Below are 12904 nucleotides of genomic sequence, written 5' to 3' on the forward strand. Positions count from 1 at the left end.
ACACTCAGATGCTCCACCTCACCCACTTATTAACGTTGCAAGCCCCTCACCCACATCTCAGATTCCACATACTTGCAGCTATTCAACCTCATTCTACCATCATGCATGAAATGCAAGCAGCAGGTGGCCTGATCATGAACCTTTTGCGATCCACTCAACCCTTCTTCCCTCCCTCTCTGCACTTGTGTTTTCAAATACCCAATAATTGCAACCTGGTCAATATAGCCTCACAAATGTAGGGCACAACCAACAATTGACACAGGAGCACTGGCACTTGATCTGACACTGCCAATAACCAGTCCAAATATTGGCACTACATATACTTTGGACAAAATTTGCCCATGAGCTAAGGTAGAGGAGAAAGCTGATTGGCATGCACAACCGAGATACCTGGTACAGGCCTGTCAGATAGGAATATGAAGGAGTCGTCATAAGCTTGTCGGAGCTGGAAGCCCCACTTGCACCTTCAGGAGGCCAAAGCAGCTCATTTCACTGGGAATGTCAGCCTGTAACCATATGTTAGACCCCAATGACATTGAGAAAGCAGGATGACCAGGCATAGAATATTCTCAACCCAAGTCCTGCACTTCACACATGAAAAATAGGACTTGGCCATTCAGCCCCTCGAGTCTGCTCCAGAATTTAATATGATCATGGCTTATCCTCTATCTCACCAACTGCTCTCTCCCCATAATTCTTGACTCCTTTGGTGTCTAGAATTCTATTTCCTTAAATAGAACAGAAGCCAGTGACTTGGCCTCCACAGCTTTTTGTGGCAGAGAATTCCACAGGTTCATCACGCGTTCAGTGAAGAGGTTTCTCCTCATCTCAGTCCTAAATGGCAACCCTGTATCCTGAGACTGTGGCCCCTTGTTCTAGACCCCAGCTAGAGGAATCAACATTCTCTCATCCAGTCTGTCCAGCTCTGTCAGAATTTTATATATTTCAATCGGATTCCCCATCATTCTAAATTCCATTGAATACAGGTCTATTTAACCCAATCCTCACATTTCAGGAATCAGTCTGGTGAACCTCTGGTGCATTCCGTTGATGACAAGGGAATGTACCAGAGGTTCACCAGATTGATTCCTGGGATGTGAGGATTGGGTTGACTAGACCGGTATTGACTGGAATTTTAGGTAATGAGATCAAAATTGCATACAACACTCCAGGTGTGGCCTCACCAAGGCCCTGCACAGCTGCAGTAAGGCATCTTTGCTCATTTACTCAAAACCTCTTGCAATGCTTTTGCCTTCCCAACTGCTTGCTGCAACTGCATGCTTGCTTTCAGTGACTGGTGTACAAAATTAGGTGAAAATATTCTGTTTCAAGAGTCAACGTGACATGAAAGCTTAAGCTCCCAGTCAGGTTACTGCAACAGAAAGCTGTGGCTCTGCTGGTAAGGCTTGTTACTTTAGACATTTGCGCTCCTCTACTATTCAAACCTCTGTTAATTCAAAGTCACCAGGATAACTTTAATTTGAATTGTGCAATTTTATTCCAAGAGCTCCATCTGAATTAAAAGATATTTCAAATTTTAACACCAAAAAATGACTGAATTGACAGAAGTAGATGGTGTTAGGTTTCTACATGATTTGCTGTGAAAAATAGCATGAGTAACTATGGACTTGAACCTCATTTTCTATCCAAGAATAAAAATGGTGGGTTTCTTTGTATCTATATTCAAATCCTATTGCTGCATTGTATGAGGTTAGTTCACATATGTTGATACTACAGTTAAACAGTCAAATATTTCAGAACAACCAAAGAGATATTGTAATAAGTGAACACAACCTGCACTTGGCAGGAGTACTCAAACTCCAATTTTGCCACTTTATTGCCATACCTTCATTAGAAGTGTGGCACAAACTCCTTTTATACATGTAAACAGGGATAGAAACTATGATAGTATCATGGCAGAAAATCCAATATTTCCCTTATTCACCAATCTTCTTGGCAAATCACTGTCAATAATCACTGAAATAGTACCAGTAATTTACAAAACTCAAATACTAAGAAACAAAACTAAATTGGAAGAGATGTTTAATTGTGTCATTGATGGTAACTCAAAATACTGTTGATGGAAGATTTCATCACAATGGAATAGTTTGCTACAGTCGCATATTGAATACTTTAGTCTGTTTTAGCTTATTTAGCCATTCTGAAATGATACCTTATAAAAAAACCAACCATTTGAAATCTTCGAATCTCTAAATAATAACATATATAAATAGCAGATAAAATACATGAAAGGTCGAATGTAAATATAACTTTTCTTATTGTCCAGGAAGCAAAATGAAAGGCAAGATAGATAAAAGTTAGGTTCTGCTTTATTTGTGCTATCTTTTAAGCAAGTTTTAAATCCATGCTTTTTGATGTGTGCATGAATGTCATAAATTACATGACATTTGCTGACCTTTGCCTCAAAGTATCAATGGTGGTCTCTGGATGAGAAGCACAACCTCTTCTGCTCCAAGCTTTATACATACCTCCTTTTCTACATATTTTCTTGCCGGGTTTTCTGGCACATTCCTTCGATATTCTTTTTACTGAAAAATGAATAAAAGACTAGAAAATAACATGAGCTCCGTCACAGACAGTAGGAGCATGCAACACCACCAACTGACTTAAAATTGTCCTTTCTACAAAGACAGGTTTCCAACTCATTGTGTCTGCACACACAATGGGCAAATTATGCACCTTCTCTTAAGTCAGTGAGAGGGGGATTGAGAACCAATATCCACCTCGATGGTCGTGCCATGGGAGGGGGAGGGGGGGAGAAAGATGAGTGGGGACAGAATACATATCTGATGCATTGGGAAAGCTTCATGCATATGCACGCATAGATACGCACACGCGCACACACACACGCACACACACAAACCACAGCATGCAAACATTATGTCATGCTTCCTAAACAAAGTAAGATACATTTAGTAAATATTAAAATTTGATTTCCCTGTTCCTTATGGCTTACACTCACCATCTTCAGTAGGCACGTATATGTTTAGAAAGAGGCAATCTTCATTCTGTTCTTGGACATAAGAGGCAATTACTTCCAAGTTGGCAGTAAACCACACTGGAAGCATAACATCTGGCAACATACCATGTATATTCTGGGGACAGACTGGTGCAAAATGGGTGGCATTTCGTATTTCTGACCAAGAAGAAGGGGGTTCAGGGGGTTGAAAGCGGCGATCTCCTGTTGGTGAAGCAGCATATGGTACGCCAAGATACTGGATCACTGGACCCAAGATTTCATTACTCAATTCTTTTTTAATCCCCCTCAGTCTGCCATAATTGGTGTTCACAACTGGATAGGTGTCATCTAGTTTCTGGCAAATTACCAAGTTGCCCTTTAATGTAAATCCAAGAATCCAGAGGAGGAAAGTTATATCAAATCCCATTCGCACTGGATGCACCATCACCATCCTCAAAATGCAGTTAAGCCATGACGGCCTTTCCTGGTGAAGTGGCATGATCTACAATGCTTCTTCACAAATATAGAAACAAAAATCCTGCTGGTATCCAGATGAAATCTCAGCAAGCTACAAGAAGTTGTTTATACAGAGTCCGAAGGCAAATCTCAGAAACTTCTGGTATCAGCAATATTTCCCTATAGATTTCATAATTGACGATAGATGCTATTTTTCAGTCAACATGTTAAAATTTATTTTTTTGTGCCAACATGAAGATATTGGTTGATCACGGTGGATTTTCTTTCATAAATCAACTATAGGTATCAGGATATTTGTGGCCTGTAAAATAGAAATAATACTGTAAATATCAAAATAAATTCCAGAGCTATTAACATTTTATATTATGAAGTTTTACATATCCCTGTACATATCAAAAAGATTTTAATTTTTTTGAACACCTCCTGTTGAGTTTATATGTTTAGTCAAATACTGTTCATGATTTCAGCAGAAATATGACAATTGTCTGTCCACTATTTTGAGAGATACTGGGGGGGGTGGGATATTTCCCCATTCAGCCCACCACGGGAATCCATCCCAGATGTTACACAAGCACCTGTATTTCAATAGTAGCCAAATGAATGTCATTTTTCAAATATTCATCCATTAGTATTAACAAGAATTGTTGTCTGCTTTTTGTTCTTAGCCAGCAATCTTGTTTAACTAGACTGGTAGGGTGAGAGAGTTATGCAGACATGCCATATACAATATTATTCCAGGTTGCGGAATCTGTGCATGTAGTCGAACAAAACAACCATTAATTCTTGCATCAACAAAAAAAAAACAGAAGCAATCTGCTCATGTAAATGTCCATCTATTTACATGGCTGAAAATTGTCCAAACTTATTCCCAGCTGCATCAAATGGGCAATAAATCACTGATGGCACTGGTGCTAGAATCCCCGATCATTTGGATGGGAAGGCTGAAATGTATCATTTGCTTTGCATGGTATGGAAGTTTAATTGAAATACAAGCATCTCATCTGGAAATACCACAAAGATTTTCTTGCACTGGAAAAAATCTACACAATTTTCTAAATTTTAATCCAAGATATGAACTATAATTATATATCAATATATATTTCAGCACAACACCGCTACAATGAAATAATTACATAGGATATATTGTCTTGAAACAGTATCAATTCTAACTTAAATTCAAATTAATAAGCAGAAAGTTAGAGAAAGATATTCTGCACTAGTAAGTGTCTTTTGTTCACAACAGGTTTCAGTCATTTAGTAAATCTCTGACAATGTTGGGAAAATTGAGTAGCATGGTTCTAAGTTATGTGAATCCATTGCACATAGCTTGTGAACCTATGCAATGCACTTTTAAAAGGAAAATGGTCCACTGACAGTTGTATTTTTGAGAAGGGAGGCTGTGGCTTGTTTTTCAAGACTTTGTCCAAGACAATGATGTGATGTATGTAGCAGATGGATTGAAAGGCAGGGGCGGGGCAGGGGGGGGATCTGTGATGTTAGGATGCCACCTTAGGGGAACTGGAGTTTCAGTATCTGCTCACAGACAGTTTGTCTGAATCAAAGAGTCAAATGCCTCCCTCTCCTCCCTCTGCACACTGCATTCCTCTCTGCTACCTAAAGTCCATTTCCAACTCATGCTGCAGCCCAACAGACACTCACTCTGATTAGTACAGTAAGCTTTCTCCCTAAAGTACAACAGTCTCCTCTGACCACCTTGTTATGATCCAGCATCATTGCCTTGTAAGTCCAAAATTCTTCCAACAACAATCAACACAATATTTCTACTAACCTGGACCCTAAAAATCATGTTAGAGTGAGGATCCCTCATGCAGCTGAACAAACATGCAGCTGGGAGTGCTTACAAGATCTACGTGGATCAGTGTTGGATGCCATTTGGCATCATGATTTATCTATTCTATGCTTCCAGTGCATGCATGATGTGCCTGCACAGTTATTCCTGTGTGAGACCACTGATAAGCTGGCAATGACTTCCAGCTGGTTTTCCCCAACACACCCTTTGGAGTACAGTACCTCAGTAGCAGTGATGTGATGCTTGTGAGCTTTATCTGTTAATCCTTCCTTTATAACTAACAGTATATTTGGGGGGGGAAAAGAATACATTTACTGGTATATTTTACTTCCCCATGAAGTCCAAAGTGTTTTAAAACCAATCAATTTATTTTAAAGTGTGGCAAACTTGGCAGATTTCTGTTCTTCAAGGTTCCACAAACACCAATGAGATAAATGGCACAAACTATCAAGGGACAGGGACTCTCTTTAAAAACTAATATTGGAGGAATGAAGGGAATCATGTGACCTGTTCTGAATTCTACCCAGCAATGGGCCTGTGTGATTTGGCTGTTAAAGATTAATGGAGGGGCAGCTTGAATTTACTGGGAAAATGTTCACACCTGTGGACCATGGTAAGAGCAGCTGTGCTAACTGAGATTTGGAGATTAGCAGTCTATCTTTATAGTGAAGATTTTGGAATATCAGGCTTTATAAACAGTTGAACATTAGGCTGTTTAATTCAAATAATTAAAATGTCTGGAAAATAGACATCAAGCATCTCTACCCTGATATAGGGCCCATGTGATTCATGTTTTCATAGACTTGGACTTTGGGAGAAAGTCACCGTAGTATCGGATTTAAAGTTTCTAAGATATCACTAAACTTCACAAATAAATTCAGGTTACCGGGCTGGGAAAGGTAAAAGGAAGCAGGGCATTGAGAGTGGAGAATACCTTTGGACTGGTTCCCAGAGAATAAAGTGTCCAGTTAAGGGACAGCATAAAATATAGCTGTGGCATGGGATTATCAGTTGTGTCAAAAGCTAATTGGGAAATTTACTTTCTGCAGTTTAAGGTACAAGTTGACAATGTTGCTTTCAGTTTTGAAGAAGAGCCAAACAGATTCAAAACATTAACTGTTTTCTCTCCCTATAGATGATACTGAGTTTTTCCAGCATTCTGTGTTCTTGATTTTAGTTTCTCGCATCAAAAGTTTTAAAACTTGAAATCTTGTCATGTGATCCTTTCAGTCAGTCACTGAAAATTCAAAATGATCAGTATTAAAGGGGATCTTAACACTATTTTTAGATTGAGGGATAACTTGGTCAAAACAGTCCCTTCTATCTAAGCAGGTTGATTGTGCCCAAGTTCAATGCTTCATCCAAAAGATGACAGCTTGAATAATGTTGCCCTTTCTCAGGACCGCATTAAAGTGTCTGCATAGAGTCCAAGTGAGGTCTTGGATCGCCTTTTTACTCAAGAGGAGCAAATACCACAATTGAGCCAGATGTAGGACAAAGAGCTCAATCCACACCTTACTAAAAATATCAAAGTTACATATGTCACAAACAAGTGTGATGTGACTGGTACCTATCTCATCCAATGGTCATGACTGCATACAACTGAGACATAGCAAACACTTGGAACTCTTGGGACTTCCAGCATGCAAAGGCACCAGTTACTATTATCAATTTGAAAGTTACACAGTACATAGTATCATTAGGTTTGTACAAATATCTTCCATGCTAGTCATCAGGTACATACCAGCTGATCATTCAATTTCCTTCAATCTGCACAAAACTATGCAAAAGGAAAGATTTATATAGCACCTTTCACTACATCACTACGAAGTCATCACAAAATGCTGACGGTCAATGACATTTTTTGAAATGTAATCATTTTTGAAATGTGTGAAACATGATACCAATTTGTGCACGGCACAATCCCACAAACAGAAAATGCAATAAGGACAGGAAAATAATGATAGGACGCACCCTTGACATACTGTCTTCCACCTTCTTCCAACAGGAAAAAGATACAAAAGTCTGAGGTCACGTACCAACTGACTCAAGAACAGCTTCTTCCCTGCTGCCATCAGACTTCTGAATGGACCTACCTTATATTAAGTTGATCTTTCTTCATACCCTAGCTATGACTGTAACACTATATTCTGCAGATACAAGTCTTAGCAACATCGGGAACACTCGGGGACTTTCTGAAATATTTTGAAGTAACAGTACATTGCAATCAGTGTCATATACTATACTTAGATTTTCAAAGCCCTTGTACCTCAAGGTAGGCTCCTATCTAATATTAAAGCATATTGAATCAGGGGGCAAGTAGCACAATGGATTGCAAGCTGGCTACGAAACAGAAAGTAGAGGTTAAAGGTATTTATTCAGACTGCCAGAAGATGGGATGTGGTATTCCACAAGGTTCATCCTGTCACCACTTACACAAACAATCTGAACTCAGGAATCAGAAATACAATTTCAAGATTTACAGATGGACAGAAAGGGAAAAGTTATTGTGGAGGAAGATTGCAACAAAATGAGGTGTTTATAAATTTTCAGAATAGAAAAACTTATGGAAAATGCTTTTCAATACAAGTTGGTGCGGGAAGGTGCATTTCAACAGGAATAAGCAGGTCACGTCTTTGGAAATAAACTGCCTCCTGATAAAGAAACAAATGAATCGAGGGATACAGACGGACAAATAATTAAAAAGGTACCAGTTCAAATTAACAAGGCCATAATGAACTGGTCATTTTTAGAAGAATAGAAATGGATATTAAACTTTGTTTGAATAACCCTCAGAATAATTTCTGATCTCCATATTACGCAGATTATTAAAATGCACCGGAGGAAGTGATTTAAAAGGATGAGATCAGAAAATATTGAACAGGCTGGGGCACTTTTGTCTTAAAAAGATAAAACTGAGCTGTGATGTGATTAAAATCTTTAACACACTGAAGGGGTTCCATAGGGTAGATGTAGAAAAAATGTTTCTATTTTTAGGGGTGACAAAACTAGGCATCAAAACATTATTTTAATTTTTCACCTTGCTCCCACTCTGAAGTACTGCAGAAAACTGACAACAATGAAACTCAATATATGTTCAAGGAACAGCAACTCCACCTTTGATAGCCTTCATAGCCTTCTGGACTCAGCATGGAGCTCAACAATTCCAGATCACAACTTCTGTCTGCATTTTCTCTCATTTTTGCTTCTGGGCAGCAGTTGTTCATACAACCATAGATTTGCAAGAAACAAGCATGGATGCAACTGGCCAAATGTGCTGTAACCACAGTAACTCAACTAGCCCCAAGCCCTGCCCATTTCCTGTGGCGCTGTAGGTTAGTGCTCATCTAAATCCATTTTAGTCCTTTTGCTAACCACTTTGGTCCGTGGTTCAATCACTTGGAACAGTTCCCTTCTGTCTACTCTGACTCTCATGATCTTGAACACCTCTATCAAGTCTCCTTTCAATTTTCTCTTCTTAAGAACAACCCTAGCTTCTCCAGTCAATACAAGTAAGTGAAGTCCTTCATTTCTAGAATCATTCTCCTAAATCTTTTCGGCTTCCTCTCTAAAGTATTTACATCCTTCCTAAATCAGTGCCCAGAACTGAACTCACTACTCCAGTTGAGGCCAAACCAGTGTTTTATACAGGCTCATCATCGAGGGTGGTGAGTGTCTGGAACAAGCTGCCAGAGGTAGAAGTAGAGGAGTGTACAATATTGTCTTTTAAAAAGCGTTCAGACAGTTACATGGGCAAGATGGGTATCGAGGGATATGGGCAAAACACATGCAATTGAGACTAGTTTAGGTGTTTAAAAAAAAAGGGGTGGCATGGACAAGTTGGGCTGAAGGGCCTGTTTCCATGCTGTAAACCTCTATGGCTCTATGATCGTAACTTTCTTGCTTTTGTGCCCTATGCCTCGATTTATGAAGCTCAGTATCCTGTATACTTAATTAAACCACTTTTTCAATCTGCACTGCCAACTCTAATAATTTGTGCATATATACCCTCAAGCCTGTCAGTTCCACATTCCATTTAGAATTATTTCCTATACTTTAAATTGCCTCCTCTTGGTCTTCCTAACAAAATGTACCACTTCACACTTCTCTGCATTAAATTATCTTCCATATGTTCACCCATTCCGCAAGCACGTCTGTTTCCTCTTCCTCTATATCGTCCTCATACTTCCAAGTTTTGTCATCTGCAAATTTTGAAATCGTGCCTTGCACGTCACAATGCTAGCTGATCAATTTCATGTCAACCCTGATTTTTGGAATTGATGGGCGTTTTATTTTTTAAAAGCTGGATGCCCTTTCTGCCACGAACCCACCCCATTTATCCAGCTGGAAGCTGGCACAGATACATATTGGCTGGACTGCACCAAAGGCAACAAATCTTGGATAAGGACTTGAAAGTGGGGCCTTCTCGCTCAGAGGCAGGAAAACTTTCCACTCAGTCACTCCAGATTCCTTCTAAATTATACATGTTATGATCCCAACTGATGTTAATACTGGACAAGCACGATCCCAGAATGAAACTTGGCTTGATAGATTCAAATTTTTATTTTAAGGAAACAGTGGAGTTAAGTTACTGAACAAATTCATAGGCATCAGGTGAACTTTTAACACAAGAATAAAACATTTATTAACCAAGAAAAATAATGTACAGATCTCAATACAAAGAAAATGATTCAAATATTCACTATTCAGTCACCCCAAATGTATCTTTACAGACACAGAAATTTAGAAAGATAAAACAATTACCTATCTTATATGCTAACAATCTGGGTAGGAATACAGTACATGGGAACCAACTGGCAAACTGTGGTCAGACACAACACACTCCAAAGTAAATGACAGATGCAACCAAAGCAGATTCTCTGGATTCGTCAACAATCCACCCAGACGCTCATCATACCTCGAGCTAACTGGTCTCATTAAAAATCTGTATCACAGGGAATTCCAATCTTCACACTTGCAGAACTATACTTGGAATGCTCTTCAAATGTCATTACCGCTCTGATGTCTTCAACTAGGGTCCACCTCCAGGGTTTCAATCTCACTTCCCAAAATGCCTGTTCTCTGGATCTGTGTGTACATTCAAGCTTCACCTTCTCAGCACACTTCAGATTTTTGGCCATGCCAAGCAGAACACCACTGCTTCAAAAGGGAGCCCTTATGGCCCGCAGCATAGAGTCACCAACCTTCAACTGCCCTCTCGGTAACTCAGGCTTCTCTTTTTTTAATTTGTTCATGGGATGTGGGCATCGCTGGCTGGGCCTGCATTTATTGTCCATCCCTAATTGCCCTGAACTGAGTGGCTTGCTCGGCCATTTAAAAGTCAACCACATTACTGTGGGTCTGGAGTCAAATGTAGGCCATACCAGGCAAGGATGGCAGATTTCTTTCCCTAAACGATATCAGCGAATCTGATGGGTTTTTTTTTTACAATAATTGACAATGGTAGACAATCATTAGACTTTGAATTCCAGATTTTTATTGAATTCAAATTTCAACATCTGCTATGGTGGGATTCAAACTCGGCCCCCCAAAGTATTAGCCTGGGTCTCTGGACTACGAGTCCAGTGACAATACAACTATGCCATTGCATCCCCTTGAGTCCAGGTCTGCTTCAGGTCAGCTCCCGGCTTATACATCTATTTCAGTCATAAAATCCTTCAAACCTCTGGTTTCCTTGTGAAGAATTCCAGCTCCTCTTCTTCCATAATTTAGCCTGATCTCCAGCAGACAGTAGCACACAACCAAAGTTCCACAGGCACAGACTTCACCAAAAATGACACATATTTACACAACTAGCCCCCCACCATCCCAACTCCCCCTCAGTGTGTTCTCCAGCTACTCAATGACCTCCATGATGCCATGCTGTGACTGCATCCACCAGGTCAACCATTACACTAACCAGTATTCAGTACTTTTTGGAGAGCAAAATGTACTCTGAGGACTCTTGCACCATTAGCGTGGCCCTCCTCAATCTCCTGGCAGTTACCCATACCCTCTGCTTGCATACCATTAAGCTGTGGGCTGACCACATCCAGAGACATGCTCTCCATGTGGCTTGCAGTCTCATGGATAGACTGCAGTAATGCCGAGTTGAAGGCACTTTCTACACATGATTGCCCAAGATACAAACAGCATACTGGTGTTTCCAGATGAAACAAGATATGCACTCCTTAGGACTGAGATACCTTGCCATATCTCCTTTACACTAACTAAACAAATAAATCAAATATTTATGAATTGTTACATTTATTTATTAGTCCAGGCTCTATCATTTAGGCCTACCATTCACACCTCCTCTCCATGCAATTTTGTTATCTGTCCCATTGACACTCTTTGCATTTCACTGTTAACCCTTTTGCCATTTATGCCTTCCATTTGATCATAGATTTTGTTATTTTAAAACCCTCCCCATCTCCCTTTCACTTGCCTAACACCCATTACATCTTCAACTTTTCCCAATTCTGATTTGGTCAATCTGAAATGTTAACTCTATTCATCTCCCCGAAGATGCTGCCAGACAGCTGATAATTCCAGAATTTTCTGTTCTAACTTCAGATTTCCAGCATCCACAGTGTTTTGTTTTTATCAAAGTACAAGTTATTCACAAACCCAGTAGAAATGGTTGAAAAACGTCTCATCTAAAAATAAATGAGTAGAAATTGCTACCATATATCCTGGTCATCACCAATCTTGGTGGGCTGAGCCAATGGTCACATCAGAGATGTTCTGCACTGAATGGAATGAAATGCAACATTGCAGGCCTGTTTGCTAATCTCAAGAGTTCCTGGTCATTATTGGAAAACCACAGCCAGAAGGCTTCCAGATCCAAATACCCTGAAATGGAAAGTCAAAACTTAATTTTAGGATTCTTTTCACATCCAGTGCCAATGGAAATGGGCAGTCCATAGTCATGATGGAACACCTCCACTCACCTCACTTATGCAGGTGCTAAACTGTGAGCCTCAGAAATCCCTGGGTAGCGTAAAGGAGGTACATATCCAACAAATTTGGAGTCCACCCTCTTTCCCCCAATACAGCAACTAGGAAACAAGGATTCCCATATAAAATAGGACAACATAAAATTATAACATGGAAACAGATTTTCCAGACCAACCAGTGCTTGTTGGTGTTTATCCATAAGGACAGAAGCTTGTGGTAAATGGTACTGGATTAATAATCGAGAAGTCCACGCTGTGGAGGCACAGGTTCAAATCCCACCACAGAACCAGTAGTCGTACAAAACTAGATCGTAAAGACCCATCTGGAAATCTGGCATCTTAAAATGATCTGGCCTACAGACAACTCCAGATCCCACAACATGGTTGACTCAACTGCTCTCAAGAATAACCTAGCTCGATTGTAGCAAACTGCTACAGAAAACTCCAAAAGGAATAAAACCAGACCGACCATCTGGCATTGACTTTCAATGTACCCCATTATTTAGGCAAGTGTTTAGAAAGGGCCAAGCAATGTTCTTCATTTGGTTTCATTGTGGGCCAGGTCTGAATCTAGTGCCTTTCAGTTCTGTAATGCTGCTACTCCAGGCTTCATTATCCACTTGCAGCTTGAAAGGTTCTACGGCTTTCCCTTTCAATGCCTCTTCGTTTTCATGTCGT

The 12904-nt window shown here is 39.9% G+C and overlaps 1 protein-coding gene across 6 annotated transcripts in view; it reads right to left on the reverse strand.

Annotated features, from left to right (window-relative positions):
- The window catches only part of nlgn1 (neuroligin 1), a 491642-nt gene extending 488262 nt beyond the window's left edge, over window positions 1–3380 (reverse strand). For 3 of the 6 annotated variants that reach the window (XM_078202246.1, XM_078202243.1, XM_078202247.1), the window contains exon 1: window positions 2984–3380. In XM_078202246.1, the coding sequence (XP_078058372.1) occupies window positions 2984–3104 (121 nt within the window). In that variant the 5' untranslated portion in view covers window positions 3105–3380. Of the gene's footprint in view, window positions 1–2489; window positions 2550–2979 lie in introns of all 6 variants that reach the window. The other 3 variants (XM_078202229.1, XM_078202245.1, XM_078202236.1) reach the window with 3 other exon arrangements.
- Window positions 3381–12904: the final 9524 nt, after the last annotated feature.

The sequence above is a fragment of the Mustelus asterias genome, chromosome 3 (genome assembly GCF_964213995.1).
Source record: "Mustelus asterias chromosome 3, sMusAst1.hap1.1, whole genome shotgun sequence".
NCBI classification, from domain to species: domain Eukaryota; kingdom Metazoa; phylum Chordata; class Chondrichthyes; order Carcharhiniformes; family Triakidae; genus Mustelus; species Mustelus asterias.